The 18,587-nt window shown below is 36.1% G+C and overlaps 1 protein-coding gene across 1 annotated transcript; it reads right to left on the bottom strand.

Moving 5' to 3' along the window:
• Positions 1-322: 322 nt before the first annotated feature.
• LOC131663673 (uncharacterized) lies at positions 323-4,670 on the bottom strand. The gene is made up of 4 exons (XM_058934203.1): positions 3,986-4,670; positions 3,368-3,925; positions 790-3,309; positions 323-717 (listed from the first exon to the last, which is right to left on the bottom strand). Exons 1-4 carry the CDS (start codon positions 4,668-4,670, stop codon positions 323-325), a joined length of 4,158 nt encoding a protein of 1,385 aa, XP_058790186.1.
• Positions 4,671-18,587: the final 13,917 nt, after the last annotated feature.

Below are 18,587 nucleotides of genomic sequence, written 5' to 3' on the forward strand. Positions count from 1 at the left end.
TCGATCACTCGATTTTAATAATTTTATAGTTTTTTTTTGTTTTTATATTTCCTTATTAAACAATATAATGTCTAATAATAAATAACATTCGATATACTTAACTTTAATGATAGTTACAATGATTAATGTGGTCATTGTCAACTATCCACGAAATTTTTACCGTGTAAAATAATTATCTTTTTAATAGACTAGAAACAATGAGCGCGCTACGCGCGCTGTAATTTTTTTCTTTCAAATGTATTGTAATAAAACTATATTTAATAAAAAAGATTTATTTAAAAATAATTTAGAAGTATGTACCACATATTATTCAGTCTCGCATTCATTGACATGTTATTGCACGTAAGTACCAAGAATAATTTACAGTCTTCAATTTATTGAAATTTCGATAACTTGCAAATTGTGAATTATTTTTGGTATAGTTTTCATTGTACACGAGATTTTTAACTTTTCTTAACTGTACATAATTTCCTAAGTATATTTTGATAGAATCCCAAGATCGAACTCTGGACATTGCAACATAAAGTTGCCCATGGTTAAATACGTCTCTTCTAAGATCTACAGTCGTTTTATTAAAAGTTTGTCCTTGAGCTTTATTGATTGTCATTGCAAAAGCTAGTTTGATTGGAAATTGTCTTCTCTTAAATGAAAATGGATAATTATTTTCAGAATACAAAGTTATGCGATTTAAAAATTCAACTTCGTTAGTTTTATCGCCTGTTAAAATTTTACATTTTATTAAATGGTTTGATAAGTCGATTATTTGCAATCTCGTTCCATTACACAAACCTTCATTAATACTGATATTTCTGATGAGCATTATAATACAATTTTGCCTTAAGCGTAATTCATGAGGAGGTAAACTTGTTGGATTTAAATTGTGCAAATGTTCTGGTAAAATAAGATCGTCTAATTCACCATTGTTATTAACAACGACATCGATGGCAGTGTATATACGTTCAGAATCTTTATTTAATAAGTTAGTAATTTGTTTATTAATGTCGTCTACGTCAACATTTCTAGCCGATAATATAGCGCATTTACACATATCTTGGAACTTGTTTTCTTTCATTAATATACCAAATGTATCATCAATTATGTTAGAAGTTGGTGGAAGTATACAATGTTCAGGAAGATTTACACAATCATTTTGATCATTCAATGTTCCATTGCCAATATCTAATAAAAATTTGGAAAATTCTATTTCATTTGGTAAAACTCTTATGTTTGCAGTTAGTGAAAATTTGGTGAAGTATTTCCAAACTTTACTGTATACAACGCAAAGGCTTAATATTTCACTTCGAGTTCCTCGAACTTTAATTGGCAACAATTGCTTTAAATCTCCTCCTACTATTATAATTTTTCCTCCAAATGGCAAATTATTGTCCATAAAATTTTGTAAAGTTTTATTTACGATTTTTAATGCGTATCTCGGAGCCATTGAAATTTCATCCCAAATAAATACATCAGTTTCTCTTAATATTTGAGCTTCTTGAGATTGTGCTTTGATATTAGAAGAAGAATCTTGAAACAGAGGTACTGGTAAGCCAAAAGTTTTATGTACAGTCTTTCCATTTGGAAGTAATGTAGCTGCAATGCCGGTAAATGCCATTGAACATATTTTAATGTTCTCTGAAGTTAATTTATAATATATAGTTTCATAAACGTACGTTTTTCCCGATCCTCCTGGACCATCCATGTAAATGCACCTAGGACCTGTATAATGTAAATTGTGAGCCGCTTCGAAAACTATGTCAACTATTTCTTTTTGTTGAGGATTTAATGTATTATAACGTTGCTGTCCTATATTTGCCATTTGTTCTAAAGATATGTCAGTTCTGTTAACATTTGAAGGATTATTTTCGTTCGATTGATCTGGAATCAAAAATTCGATATCGACTGTTTGGTCCATTGTAGGAAAATCAGCTAAACTACGACCTTCGTTGTTAAGTAAGGTATTGATGTAAGAATAGGCTAATCTGTGACTTATACTTTCTTCGTGGTGACGAGAAAAATCTTCTGACATTGGATTTTTGAAATGATTCCACAGCTCTTCTGGATTAAGTGGTTGGCAATGTATGAGAATTCGGACAAATAAATGACGCAGTCTTTGTGGCATCATCCATTTAGTTCCTTCTTCTAGTGCTAGTTTCCATTCTTCGTCATTTTCGATCAGTCCTAACGCTAGGCAAGCTGCGACGAAAGTGGGGTGTACTGTGTTCTCAACGGTTCTCAAGCTTTCAAAACTTACAGCTCCCTTTACATGCAATAATAGCATTCTTAAATGAAATAATTCTAATTGGGTTGGACTGATAGAATACATGCGCCCAATGACATTAAAGTGTTTCTTTCTAGTACTCCATTTACTTATATTGCCATTTTTTTTCTTTATATGTGTAAAATGTTGTGGAATTTCGGAATAGTAATATTGTCTTGCAATTTCATTTTCGAGATTTAGTTTGAAGTAATCTAACAACATACTACTTGCACTATTCAGGGTTTCTAATGTTACAGGGTTATATGAAATAATGATGGATTGATGATTGGGTAAATGTATAGGTAATCTTATAATAGTATGGCTTTTATCTTGTAATGTTTTACTTAATAAACGATAAACTGATTCAACAGGACCAACATATCGAGTATTTATAAATCGGTAAATCTCATCGTGATAAATCGATACACTATTTTCAGAATCTTGAATAACAACTGTTGCAGCATCATGACCTTTGTATATGTATTTATATAAATATTTTACAGCCATAATACTCGATACTGCTTCAACATTTATGTGGCAATCGAACAATTCTGATATATGCGAACAATGAGGTACTATCCACCTATTATCAACTTGATGACCATTAGATCGTTGATGTGTATAGCCTGTGTTTCTTCGACGATAATTAGGAAAACCATTTTCATCCATAGTAATTTCATCTTGAAAACTTTTTGGAAAATTCTTAGAACATTTGTCGTTTTCCATACACCAATCATCACATGGACCATGGACCATGTGTTTTAGAATAATATCATATAATTGTGGATTATTTTCTTTAATTGGAAATTCAGCTGATATAAATTTATCAACAATTTCAGGAGTGGTCCACTTATAACCATTTGCTAATGTTATCAATAAATGCATGTGTGGTAAACCTCGTTTTTGGAATTCTATTACATAAACATAAGCAGCCACTTCACCAAAAAATTTTTTTTTAACAATTAAATCAATTATTCGTTCTTTCTTTAAGTGAAATATTCGTGCTACAATATCTGGTCTATCAGAAGTTTGTTGACCAGGTAAAAGATTTTCTTTAATTTCAGGCCAATTTGGATTTACATGTCATTGTAAGAAAAATATCCGGTTTACCTTTTTCATTTACCAAGGCCATAGCATCTTGATAACATTGCTGCATATAACGTGGTGATCCAGTAAACGACGATGGAAGAATAACGGTTTTACCTACTTGTCCGCCAACTTCTTCAGCTGTATTTTGCATGTAATCACTGAGTCTTTTGTAAGTATCAGCTTTCAATTCTTTTTGATGATCTTTACAATATTGGATTCGGTCTTTTTCAACTTTAACGTAACTATCAACTACCCATTGTTGAAATAATCTACCACCAATAATGAAAGGATTAAATTCATCTAGTCTTATGGCCATTCGATGCCTATAATATGCCATTCTGGAGACGCGTTTGACACTATTAACCCGCAATATATCTTTATGCCATCCTTGAGTACCATATGGGTAAAATAACGGATATATCCAAGGTTCAACATTTGGATTCATTGTGCTGACAAATTTTAAATCTTTTGTACGTTTGTTTCTAAACGTTACATACGATTCTGGAATTTCTCCGTCTGCTGTTGTTGAAAATACAGCAGCAACTTCGTTAACGCGTTGGAAATTGTATCTTCTTCGATCTACATTTGGTTGTAAAGTAAATAACAGCTACAATTCAGGCTCAGTAAGATTATTATTACCTTCTAATGCTTGTTGTCTTTCAATTTCAACTCTCATCATTTCATAAGATTGAGCAAAAATATTATTTTCACGTATAATTGTATCCAAAGATTTTAAAAGTTCAAAATCTAATGTAGAATTGTTACTTAAACGATAATTTAATGCTTCTAATTGATCGACTATAAAAAGTTGTCCGAACGATGGATTTTCTCCTTCATTCGGGTACAATGCTGTATTTATCTGGTAATAAATTTGACCTTGTATTTTGAAACAAAAAGGTCCAGGACGATTAGGTGTAAAATTAAATAAGTTGGCATTTAAAGAAGCAAAAGCTAATGAATTGTTGTAGGATCTAATGTCTTTTATAAATAAGTTTGATTTCGGATTGTTGCCTGTGAATAGTGATTGAAGTTCAGAAGGAAATGTAGGTAAAGGATCTAATAAAGCAGAACCATGGCTACAACAGTCACTGAATGATAAACCTTTATTAGAAATCTTTTCATCTTGAAAATGTTTAGCATTGCAATGTGAACATAGTACATTCATTGGTCCTAAGTAATCTTCGTCTATTCCTGTAGTTCGTACCCTCAATCGGTCTCGAGCTGCTTGACGTCTGTGACATAAATTTTCTCTATCTCGAAGACGTTTAGCTTCTTGAAAAATTCGTTGTTCTTCGGGTGTTCGTCTAACTGCTCTAGCAGGCATAATGATTATAGAAAGTGATGATAATAATAGAAATTTGCAGATGTACGATTGATATTACAGGAAAAATTATATTAAAAAATAATGTTAATTTGTATGAAATCTGAATTTTTTATGGAGAGTAATGTATATAGAAACAAACTTCCAAATTAAAAATATGCTAAACTCATTTATCTTAAAATAATTTGTAATATTTAATAGAATTTAGATTAAAATGAGTATTGAACATATAGATGATTTTTTGAAACTAAAAAACAAATAATTGTTGATGTGTAAATATGATATAAAATTAATATTATATTATATATATTATATACAATATCAATGTTTAATGTGTCGAGAAAAGGTTAAAAGTCAATGATTGTAATGGTTATTGCAGTTAAAAAAATTTTTTATTTTTCAAGTTGTGATAATTTTTATAAATCGTTTGATTAAAAAATACTTTTTTTGTTTGCATATGTTTGTCAATTTATTTTTTTGTTATTGATTTTGTTGTTGCTTTAGTTATTTTCAGTAAGTTTTTGTAAAAGTAAAGTAATTTTGTAAAAGTAAGTTCTTGTAAAAGTAAAGTAATTTTCTAAAAGTAAAGTAATTTTGTAAAAGTAAAGTAAATGTAAGCAGCGTTCCAGGCAATCCTGAAAAAGAAAGAGAAGTAGTTAACAAATACGTAATTAAAATGCTTTTGTAATTGAAACAATTAATTTCACTTCTGAATACAATGTTTTTTTTTTTTTTTTTTTTTTTATGGTGGTAAAAAAAACAGGATAAATCCTCATGGACCATAACGGTTGGAGTGTGACGGCAGTTCACCGAAGCTACCCACCTACACTCTCCCACCCGCCGTGAGACGTGACTCGCTGATCCTCTCAGACCGGGCTGTTTCAAGCGATCTATCAATCGAACGCAAGGAGCCTCCGGGTCGTCGAAGACCAGCTGACCGCCCAAATCCCGCTTCTCTTCAACCGGAGGGTAAACCATCCGGGGAAGAGTAGTAAAGTCCACCTACACCATTCTCCAGCGGGGAACCGCGTAAGCATTACTTCCCGCTGGAAAACCGCGTCAAGTCCTCTCGTTGTCCACGGGTCCTGTATCGTTTCGTTACGTCCGTTTATTCACATTCATCCATTTGTTCATACCATTTACTCTCGCATTCTTCTCGTCTAACACTCGACTTCCAGGCAACCGTCCGCCTTTTTCCCTCGTAGGATAGTCTCAACGTACGTTGCCGTTACCGTCCAGTAGTCTTTGTCTTGTAGCATCTTTGCCACAATGTTGTTGGGCGTGATGTTTCCAAGTGTCGTCTCCAGTCTTTGCCTTTCGTCGTTCCAGTGTGAGCATTTGAAAAATGTATGCTCTGCGTCATCACATTTGTATCCACAGTATTTACAGTCGGCGCTGTTAACTTTGTTTCTGTCAAACAGATATTTCCTGAAGTACCCGTGGCTGGTAAGAAACTGGGTCAGGTAAAAATTCACTTCCCCAAATTGCCTCTCCGTCCACGGTCTCAGGTCGTCAATGAGTCGTCTAGTCCATGCTCCGTTCGTGCTCATCCTCCATTGTTTGTTCCAGTCCGTCATCGTCCTAGTTCTTTCGTTCTGGGCAGCTTCCGTTCTGGTCATGTCGCTGTTTCGTTCGTACACGCGTTTCCGCTCTCTGGCGAGCATGTTTATCGGGATAACCCCCGCCACCACCAGGACAGCCTCAGCCGAGACTGTCCTGTAGGCGCAGGCTATCCTCAGTGCTCCCTGTCTTTGTACGTTTGTCAGTCGTTTGCAGTATTTCTTGACCCCCAACGCGTCGGCCCACACCTCCGCCCCGTAGAGCATGATCGAGTGGGTCGTTGTCATCAGTAGTCGTCTCTTCCATTGTCTCGGTCCAAATGTATTTGCCATAAGACGACTGAGAGCGGAAGTCCTCTCTGCCGCCTTCCTCGCTGTCTGTTGTATGTGCGGCCAGAAGGTCATCTTCGTATCTAGGGTCACCCCCAGATACTCGACCGTCCTACTGGTCCGCAGCGATACCTCTCCGACAGTCATGGGAATCAGGGTATTAATCCTGCTTCCCGTCAGAAGGATGAGTTCTGTCTTGGCCAGGGCAAGGCTAAGTCCGCGTTCAGTCATCCATCTATTGATTCGTAACATCGCGCGGTTCAGAAGCATTTGCGCCAGCTCCGGGGTACGGGCTATTATCACCACAGCCACATCATCGGCGTAGGCAACCAGCTCCACCCCCGGTGGCATCGGTAGTCTTAGTAGTGCGTCGTACAGTATGTTCCAGAAGTCGGGTCCAAGGATTGAACCTTGGGCGACTCCTGCTGTGATTCGTCTGGTCACTGTTCTGTCGGTCGTCTCGTATCGAATCCATCTGTCGTGTAGGTACTCCCTCATCACCCGCATCAGGTATTCGGGAACCCTGAAAGTTTGTAGGGCCTCCAGAATATCCCCCCACCGAGCGGAGTTGAAGGCATTCCTGACATCAAGAGTCGCGAGAAGTACTATTGGCCTCGCTCCGTAGCACACGAGCCTCGTCCGCCGAAAGGCGTCGGTTACTTGTCGAATCGACCCTATAGTTGAGCAGCCCCGTCTGAATCCGTACTGGTTTCCTGCAAGTCCTCCGTTTGCAGTTACCGCGTTCGTCAGTCTTGGTTTCAATAACGCTTCGTAAAGTTTACCCGCTGTGTCTAGTAGACTCAAGGGCCTATAGGAAGACGGACTATTCGGCTCTCCTTTTCCTTTATGCAGGAGAACCAGTCTAGCAGTCTTCCATCGTCTGGGAAAGATGCCCGCACGTAAGACCGCGTTATACTTATCCAGGAGGAGTCCTGGACGTACGCCCACGATCTGCTGGAGGATCTCTCCCGGTATACCGTCTGGTCCGGGTGCCTTACCAGGCTTGATCGTGGACACAGCCTTAATAAGCTCTGCCCCGACAAACTCTGGCACTGTCGTCTCTTGTTCGTTCGTCATTTCTTCCGTCTCTGGTTGGTTTGGGAAAAGTCCATCTACTATTGCTTTCATGGTGTCTTTGTCTTTTGGTTCAGAAGGGCCAAGGGCCCCCAGTTTCTTGGTCACAATCTTGTAGCCAAGTCCCCAGGGGTCCCGCTCCACTTCTTCACACAACTGTCTAGCGCATCGGTTTTTACTGTCCTTTATTTTAGTAGCCAGTCTCTTACGTGCCATCTTGTACGCTGTCGATAGTTCGTCCGCGTCTGGTCTGCTCTTTTTCCGCGCGCGGTTCATCCTCCGGCGGCAGGCAATGCATTCCCCACGGAGGAGGCCAATCTCGTCCGTCCACCAGTACATTGTTCGTTTGTGCGTTCGGCCCTTGCGTCGAGTCATCGTGGCGTCGCACAGTTCCGTTATCAGTTCCATTGTCTTGTCCGTTATCCATTCGGCACGCTCCCGCAGACCAAGCTCTGCCGGGACAGACTCGGCGGGTAACGGTGCCTCCCTTAGCAGTTTGTCAAACAGCTCTATATCTTGTCGTCGTAAGTTCCAATACGTTGAAGTCCTGTCTCTAGTTTGTCCGTTTCGTATGTTCGTCGATTGATCTGTCACCTCAAAGACGATGTGCTGACGATCGCTGGCTGTATAGTCCTCGGTCACCTACCATCCTCTTATCCGCGACGAGATCCTGTCTGACGTCATCGTCACATCGGGTATTGAGTATCCGAAGCCCGGTCGTCTATAGGTCGTTGTCGTCCCTTGGTTGACCACTACCAGATCAAGCCTTGCGGCCATTTCCAGAAGCAGCCTTCCTCGTTTGTCCGTCGTTGTCATACCCCACTCGACCGCTCTCGCGTTCATGTCTCCCGCGACGACAAAGTCACCCGGGAGACCTGTGAGGGCGTCTTCCAGCTTACCGACTTTTTCCTCGTACACTGCCATCGTGCAGTTTGGGGTCAAATATACGCTAACGTAGGTGACGGAATCTACCCTCACCCACGCGTAATCTTCCCCCCTGCCAGACGCTTGTATTCTCCTAGCCGGTTTACCTTTGACCCATATGGCCGACGTACCGAGGGTATTCGAGAACCAGCCGTCCTGTTCTCGTAAGTCCCACAGTTGCTCGCTCAGTATCAGTATGTCTATGTTTCGTTCCTTCGCTGTCTGTGATATAAGCAGCTGGGCTGCCTCGCACCTACGCAGGTTTCCTTGTAAGATTCCTGTCATTGTCGTGTCTGCTTCCGGCACTCCTCCAGCGCTGCCCGGTAGGCCGCGCACGCTCCCGTTCCCGGGACGTGCGCCCTCTCCGTTGCACGCGCCTCGGAACATAGGAAGCACGTCGGCTGTTTGGTGGGGCAGGCTCTCCCGACATGGCCGGTCCCCCCGCACCTCCAACAGCACTGTCCTCTGTCAGGTCCTGTGCAGTCCGTTCGTCTATGTCCGTATCCGAGGCACCGGTAGCACCTCGGGACCGTCAATCTTTCTCTCAGCCGACAGTTGACCCAGCCGATCTTGATTCTGCCCTTCTTGAGCAGTTTGTGGGCCGTGTCTCTGTCTGCTTCGAACACTGCCATACAAACGTCGTGTTTATTCGGTCCAAAAATGTGGATCTTAAAGTCCGCATCTTGTCCTGTTTCTCGTTTCAATGCGTTCTGTACATCATTCGTGTCTGTAACACAGTCGAGGTCTAGTGTCTCTAGCGTCTGTCCGTGTGTCATGTCTCGTACATTACCCTCATTTCCAAGAGTAACCTGGAGTTTCTCCTGGAACTTCCGTCTTGCGTCTGCGTTACAGCGAAAGCGCATGAGGAGTCCTCCGTCCTTAGTCTTCCGATATCCAGAGATACTCACTTTAGAGCCCTCGGGATTAATCTCCGTCTTTAGTCGGCGCAGGGTATCCGCGTACGTTCGTCCGTCGTTTGGCCGTACCAGTATAACGTTGGTCCCCCCCTTCCGGCGGGAACCACCCGCACTGGGCCGGTTCTTGTCCAGTTCGGGCCGTTTGTTCCCGTGGATAGGCGTCGCCGCTGCGGATGTCGAAGCTAGTGGCCTCTCCCTCCGCGCGCCCAGCGCCACCACAGGGGTAGTCTGTTGCGTCTTCTGTTTGAGGGAAGTCGTCTCCGTCGTTTGGTCATTAGTCTTCTGTTTAGACTTCCTCTTTTTTCTGTTCGCGGAGTTCACCGTGGTCCAGCCTGACTCGTCCGCAACCCTTTGATAGGCCACGGCTTGCTCAGGGCTTGCCCCCGTGTCCTCCCTCTTTCTTTTCTGTCTTTCTGTCCTCCTATCGTTTACGGACTCCAGGAGGGGATTTAGGCGGTCGCATTCACTCCATGCAATCTCCACCGCCTCCTTTATTACAGCCATACTAGTCGTTATGTCCGTACTAATATTTCTCTGTATCTTAGTCCGTGCCTCCATCTTTTCGAGCGCGGCATCAATGCGCCTGAGCTGCGTGCGAAACAGCTGGAGGTTTTCTGTCATATGTCCGTTGTCATTGTCCACGTCTATCATGTCGGCGTCAGTGTTGGAGGTCTGCTTTTCGGAGCCCTCGTTTTTCCGCGCAGGTGGCACTTGTATGCGCCGCAGCGGTACCGTCACGTCTCGTGTATCACTAGTTCTTGTCGGTGTTCGTCCTGTCGTCGGTTCTTGGCCCTCAGCGGCAGAGACGTAGCTCACCCCGCTGCCACCGCTTGACCCACTGTCCGTCCTCTGTCGTCTCGGTATGTTCAGTAGTTTCTTGTCGTTTTTTCCTGTCTTTCCCCCCATTCCCGTGCACAAAGTGCGGCCCTCAAAATCCGTGCCGCTGCCCGTGGCCACCGGGGCTTTCACCCGATCGGAACCCGGGGTGGATTCCTCCTGAGAAGGAGTTACCACTTGAGGTACATCAATGTTTTCATTGTGCATATTCATATTGTTGGTTTTGTCCCGTTGTGCTGAAGGTCCCTCGTGGTCGCGACTCCACGAACCGCGCTGGGACAACGCACGGCCCCTGAGGTCCCCCCCCCTGTATGTTTACCCTGTGTGTTCAGTGTTCCCCCCTGTGGTGTGTGCGTGTACGTGAGTGCCCATAGGCGAAACCGGGCTTCATTCACGGGGAGAGTCCGTTTAGAGATATCCCCTTCTCTCGCTTTCGGGCGGCTTCGTTTATAGGAGTCCCCGACCATTCGCTTTTCGGTAAGACCCGTTTATAGGGTCACCGAGCATTCACTTCTCCGGTTTGCCAGAAGGCGTGTGTGTGTGAGTGTTTGCGTAGTGTGTGTGTGTGTATGTGTATGAGTGATTAATGGTTGGACACATCGGCAGAATACCATTATCTTTTGCGTCATTTGTGAGCCATATCTTCCTCTTGGCCGTGTCCGTTATAGCGTTGCTGCTCAGAGCATTGACGCGACGGACAACGTTTCCACCGGGCACGTCGTGGACGTTGGTAGCTAGCATTTGCCCAGTGAGGTGTTACCACTCACTGGACCAGCCCGGCTCTGAATACAATGTTTAATTATATTGTAACTGTATTTATTATTACGTAAAAAAATGTTTCCATAAAATTAGTATTACAATATTTAATATTTATTTATTTCGTATATATTATAATGTTTTAATGTATAGGTCACAAAATTCTAAAAAAATAATTTTAATAATATTTGAAAGTATATTACTAAAGTTTTTGTATCAATCAAGTGTATCAAAAATTACCTGTGGAAGTTAATGATTGAGTTTATTCTCACAATGATATCCAATTGGAATTCTCAATTCACAAGTGGATTGGATATGTTTATAAATTCTTATTATTATCTTATTGAATTTTTAACCTGTAAAAATAAAAAGCATTCTTTAGTATGTAGAGAAAAATACAAAAGAATAATAATATATCCCAGTGCATATTACATGAGATATTCATGTAATAAAAATATATTTTATGAAAAATAAGTTTATTTATCATGAGTATGCCCATAATAATTTAACAATTTGCTTAGTTTCATGATCAAGTATTATTATATATCGAGATAACAATAGAAAATAAAAATTCCCTTTTAAAAATATTTCTATTCTAATAAAGCAAATTGTCAAATGATTAATTACTATGCTAATTACAGGTATACACATCAATTTTTCCATTAAAAAAAACAATAAATTTCGCTCACTGGATTGGCAATAGGAAGAACTATGAAATACTGAAATTTTTTTTTTCACTGGAAAATGTACATAGACTCAAATTACATATAATTCATTTATCTTTGCCAAAAACAGTTGATGATTTAAATATAATCAAAGTATAAATATGACATATAATAAATCAAATTTTAGTTTTTGTATATTTAATTACGACGAATTGATGAAAATAAATTGAATTCAATTGAAATAGAATTTCATGAGAATAAATTGAATTGAAAATAAATTAATTAGAATAGTGGTAATACTAACTTTAAGGTTATAAAATAATTTATTGAAAATCTATTCAGTAATTAAATATATTATACTTACATCAATAAATAATGCTGTAAATTAAACGGCAATGATCACGGCTGAATAAAATTCTTGGTCCCTGGCGATTCTCGACGATAATTATTTATTAATTTATAGCACAAATTCAACTGAACAGTGTTTAATTGTTTTGGTATGATAAAAGAAACGTGGTCGTTACTATAGAAATGGTGAAAATTCTCATGCGCAAATTATTCGATTGATTAATAAAATATAGCTTTTACAATATACATAAATTACAGAACATAGTGTATATATATAGATCGTTACTGAAATCTAAATTCGTTATAATTATAATAAATTTTGTAAATTAAAAAATATTTACCATATACGGTTTTTTTGGAACGTGTTAATAGCAAAAGAAAATTATGAATTTAAAAATTGCAGACGCAATATTTGTGATAATAAAACATGTTTTTAAATAATCATAATATAATTCATTTTACTAAATTGAAATCTATATTCAGTAAATTCATATTTTTTGTAATCAAATCATATTCATATCAAAAAGAAGAGAAGTAAAAAAAGAAATTCGTTTGTAAACTTTTTTTATTATGTAATTATTGGGAAAGGTTGTTTTATTTTTATTGTTTCACAAATACATTCATGATATATTACATATTTTAAAAGATTATGTAGATGAAAATGTTTTCAATGGTAATTCATACATCTACACTTATAAGTATTAATACTACTTTTATTTTATCATTAGTGACTATCCCGATTAAATCAGTCAAATTATTACAAATTGAAAAAATTTTCATCTTAATAATCTTTACAATGTAAAAACTAAAAGAGTCATTGCATTATGAAAGTACACATAAATAATGAATTATGAACTAAATATTAAATTATTATTATTAGATTAATATTATTACTAAATATTAAATAATTATTATTAGAATAGAACTCATATAATAAATATATACTTAATTTTAAGTAGCATAATATAAAAATTGCAGTCAGCATAACACAATATTTATTTATATTTTTTTAAAATAAATTTTCAAAGATATTTTCAAATTAAACAAAGGAATCAAAATAATTATATTAAATGAAGTAAAAGGCTTTACGTTAATTTGAATTCAAAGAGAAATTAAAATGATGATTTTGAGTCAGGTTAACTTTTAAAAATATGAGAAAACAACATTTAAAAAGAATCACTCAAAGATCATTCTCATCTTCTAAATCCATTTTTATTGGGTTTTTCTTCTTCGGAGACTTTTCAGAAGCATTGGTTTTGTCCTCCAAAGGTCTTCGTGGAGTACGACATCCCTTAAGCAATTCATTTTCAGTTAATATAGGTTCATCAGTCAAGATTTTTATCTTGGTCATATCCAAACAATGGATAGTTGTTGGCATATCTGAATAAGAAATAAAAATTAGTAATGTTATTATTTACATTTTAAGTTATTATTAAAATAAAAAAAAAGAATAGTTACCAGTTGTCTTGATCTCCCCTTCGAGTTGAATCTTTACTCCTTTTTTAATATCTGAGTTAACAAATTGAGCAATCTGCACATTTATTTTATAAATCTTGTCGGTGATTGCGCCACTGCCCTAACTGGATGTATTATTTTGATTAGTGATAAGAGATAATTCAGTTTTTAACCAGCCAGTAATAACTAAAAATAAATATATAGTTATTTTTTTTTCATGAAAAAAAAAAAAGAATTTTTTTTTACTTACTTATTGGCCCAATGAAACCAACAGTGCCTGGAAAATCAGTGATCTTTGGAGTAACACTAACTCTATCAACTTGACCGTGAGTGCCTAAAAACTTGACTATTGTTGCTTTTCCAATGATTAATTCATACTCAATCAATGATTCATCTTTGCGATAATTCGTATTGGACAATTTAGAAGTTGCTTTTTTTAAGTGCACAATCTATAAAGAGAATTATATTATGTTAATAATAAATATGGATACATATGTGTGTATATATATATTTGAATGCTCACCCTATTGATTGTTAACTGTGGTTGGTACAAATCAATTAACTCCTTGCCCCATATCAAAACCATAATTTTCTTTCTGCCGTTGCTCAAAATAACTTTAAAAAGCCACCATTTTTTCACTCCTACTTGCACAGGAGCTATCAGGTTTTCTACAAAACCTATGATTTCACTAATATATATATATATATATATGTATATACGTTTAAAATATTAAATGAATTGAGGATGAAAATTTTTTTTTAAAACAAAAGGAATACTTACACATTTTGATCTTTATTGACAATCTCTGCCAATTCATCATTTGTTGTGAATTCTATTCCTTCAGCCATTTTATATATCTATAAATTAAAATATTTTTTACTACTAAATAATTTTTATATAACAGATTATGATGTAAGTAGGTCTCTCGTTATCAAAATACTTTAGACAATGATTTAAATCATAGATTTTTTAGTATAAAAAAAATTTTTAAAATGATATATATACGCCTTAAAAAAAAGAACGCACAGAGCGAACGAAACTATTATACGACGACTATTCTTTTTTTATTTTTTAAAAAGAGAGTGAGATCAACATGAAATTTACATATAAATGATCGTATGTTAAAAAAAATGTAAATAATTGCTTGTTAAAGAAAAAGAAAAGCACTGTACAGTTCTTTGTTTTCCACAGACAAAAGTATTAAACTTACATCTCCGCGTGCACGTGTTTTTCAACCAAAGAGGTTACAGATAGTGAAAACAAATTACTAATTCAGCCGTAAATTTTCCGCAAAATAAAATCTAAACGAAATATATGTATAAACTTACCTAATTTCAAGTGTATGTATCGGAAAAACAGGTAAAGTTTTTTTCTTAAACGTACTCACGTAAAACTGCTCACTTTTACTCAATCAAGAGGGAACAATAGCTAGCTAACAAAAAAGAAATTGCGGAAATGCCAATGACGCCACCTAGACCTAGACCTTGCTCACGCAATGCAATCGCTTTTTAATTGGAGAAGGGGGTTAAGCGAATCCGTAAATTATGACTGTCAACGATACCCATGGGATTGAACGGAGAATACAATCATCTGATGGTATCGTCGATCGCGCCTTAGTGGGCTTATCAAAGGCATTCGATATATCGTTTAATATTTCTACAGGTATCAGCAATGTACTTCTGGCTTTGTTCACAAAAAATACATGTATATAGAGGTACTGTTATTGTGTCATGTAAGTGAATTAATCAGTCAATTGATCAGAGAGAGATAAGAAAAACAATGTAAGTATATATGCATGCATTGAAATATATAAATTGGAAAACCGTGAAAATATATACACATTCAGACTAATAATTAGAGTTAGGTTAGGATTTCTATATATTTGCAATTTTTAAATTCGAATCTCGATGATTACGTTTTCCCACATGTAGAAAAATACGTTTATGCATAATCAAATTAAAATCACTTTTAACTATTACGTATATGTAAATAATATAATAAATAAATTAAAAAATGAAAAAAATTAAACGAAATCTAACTTTTAAAATTTCCGCGCCATTTCAAACCTCAACCAATCAGAATGCCGGATGTCGGCGACACATTTTATCCATCATTCTTTTAAGATAGGAAAAATATTGTTACAAAAGCCATAATTTAATTGTATAAAAATCATAGATTATTAACATAAAAATTTACAATAATTATAATTATTTTTTAATTTGTTAGTAATTGGCACCTGTTTTGAATTTAGTAAAAACTAAATGTTGGCAATTACTTTGATTTTGAATGACAAAAAAAAATGAATCAATTACCTTCTTTAGATTGGGAGACGCGACATTTAGACTATTGCCTAGACTAAATGTTACGAAGGCACCCTACAAAAGATAAAAATTAGATATATTTCAAACTGTCTAATGTTTATACGTTACCAATAGTCAAAGATTTTTTCTGTAGTCGATATTTTGATCCCATCATGTGTATGTGTGTGTGTGTGTGTGTGTGTGTGTGTGTGTGTGTGTGTGTGTGTGTGTGTGTGTGTGTGTGTGTGTGTGTGTGTATTGAAAGCTTATAATAACAGCTTCGAAATGTTGTCACACGATTAATCTTATAATACTTACACTAAGTTATTGCATTTTGAATAACACAACTATATAGTATGGTTAACTATATACTGGTTGCAAAAGTGGATCAAATGCTGATTTGAAGCAAAGGGCTGAGGAGAAGATACGAAAGTGTAGTTTATTTCAAACACCAAAGGTATGTGTGTTATACTTTTTATCGATTAAATAAATATTTTGCAAGTGCCGAATACAAAATTTTATGTTATTGAAAGCTTATAAGCAATTAAAAAATACTTATTTAAAAACTTATTTTCCTCGACTCTCATTATATGTACATAAAGCGAAAGTATTTGTTTTATTCTAACAAAAATTTGCTTAAACAGAATTCAATACAACGACAAAAATGGTCCGAGATATTAGGAATAGAATTAAGGGAGTATGGTGGGTACGTAGTTAGTCAGTTGAGAGAACGCCTCGACTTTAAATTGACTCGCTTAGTACCAATCGTAAGTTTGGCAACGTCGCGCATATACTCCGCTCTAAACGCTCAACGTACACCCAACGTGGATTGAATCGCGACCCCCCCAGTTAGGTTGGTAAGAGAATTCCGTCGTTGCATCGAAACGAAAAAACCGCGGGAATATTCAAAAATGAAAATTCGTTTTAAGATACGATAAAAAGCTAAAACGTTATTAATTTGTTTTTAGGTTTAAAATTAATTGTTTGCGAACAATGAATTCAGATGTATGATTATTTGATTTTAGGTTTTAATTATATAATTTAAGAACGAGCGTTATACTATGGCCGATCTGAAAACCACCGTTACGGACTTAAAGTAGCAGTCAAGATCAAAGCTCGAATAGCAGACCTGAAAAAGTCTGTTTACACGTGTCTATTTTAAATGTTTCTTCCGAGTTTCTTGTGCTTTTACCTGCTTTTGCTTCAGCAAGGATTTATCGTTATGCTGGCATTTAGATAATTAGTTATTATTTATTTATTTATTTACTATCTACAATAGAAAATAAAAACATGTTACTTTGTGAATGTTCTTTTTTTTTACAGGAGTTTTTATTTCAGCAGGATGAAGTGAAATAGAAATGTTATACTAATATTACTGAAAAAGAAATTTACTCCACATGGCTCTCATATTTGCGGAAAACCCAAAATATTTTTTCCAGTCTTTTCCCATTCTTTTCCCCCTTTTAAGTTTATGTTAGGAAATGTAACACAAGGTTACATGTATTCAAGGTATACTACATTTATTATAGACATTTTATCTTCAAAATAAAAATAAATTTATTTCTTGCAATACATTGACTTACTTTTACCTTAATAATGTATACCACTTAAAAAAGTTTATTATGATAAGACATTGAAACATATGTCTAATATATATTTATGTACATATTTTTTTTTTTTTCAAAAAATGTGAATAGGATAGAATCCAAATATTAATGAGACACTTTAAATCGACACTTTTGAAGATAAAATGTCTATAATAAATGTATACTTTGAATACATGTAACCTTGTGTTACATTTCCTAACATAAACTTAAAAGGGGGAAAAGAATGGGAAAAGAATGGGAAAAATATTTTGGGTTTTCCGCAAATATGAGAGCCAAGTGGAGTAAATTTCTTTTTCAGTAATATTAGTATAACATTTCTATTTCACTTCATCCTGCTGAAATAAAAACTCCTGCAAAAAAAAAGAACATTCACAAAGTAACATGTTTTTATTTTCTATTGTAGATAGTAAATAAATAAATAAATAATAACTAATTATCTAAATGCCAGCATAACGATAAATCCTTGCTGAAGCAAAAGCAGGTAAAAGCACAAGAAACTCGGAAGAAACATTTAAAATAGACACGTGTAAACAGACTTTTTCAGGTCTGCTATTCGAGCTTTGATTTTGACTGCTACTTTAAGTCCGTAACGGTGGTTTTCAGATCGGCCATAGTATAACGCTCGTTCTTAAATTATATAATTAAAACCTAAAATCAAATAATCATGCATCTAAATTCATTGTTCGCAAGCAATTAATTTTAAACCTAAAAACAAATTAGTAACGTTTTAGCTTTTTATCGTATCTTAAAACGAATTTTCATTTTTGAATATTCCCGCGGTTTTTTCGTTCCGATGCAACGACGGAATTCTCATACCAACCTAACTGGGGGGGGGGGGGGGTCGCGATTCAATCCACGTTGGGTGTACGTCTGCTACCGCGTGTATTTATTATGCTTGCGGGCTAACCTATAAAAGGTAACCTGATGTTATACAGACTGAAAAAATGAGTGAGAAAAATAACTACTGTTATTTCGTAATAATAATTATTTATTTAATATAATAAATAAAATGTTTATTAAATTAATAAATGTGGAGTTTTTTATTAATATGATATAAAAAATTTTTTATTAACATGAACAGAATAATTTTTAATAAAAAAGTGAGCTTCGCTGTTCAGAAATTCGTAGCGTCATTCCGAAATCCGCG

The sequence above is a fragment of the Phymastichus coffea genome, unplaced genomic scaffold, assembly GCF_024137745.1.
Source record: "Phymastichus coffea isolate CEN01 unplaced genomic scaffold, Cenicafe_Pcof_1.1 PCOF00037, whole genome shotgun sequence".
NCBI classification, from domain to species: domain Eukaryota; kingdom Metazoa; phylum Arthropoda; class Insecta; order Hymenoptera; family Eulophidae; genus Phymastichus; species Phymastichus coffea.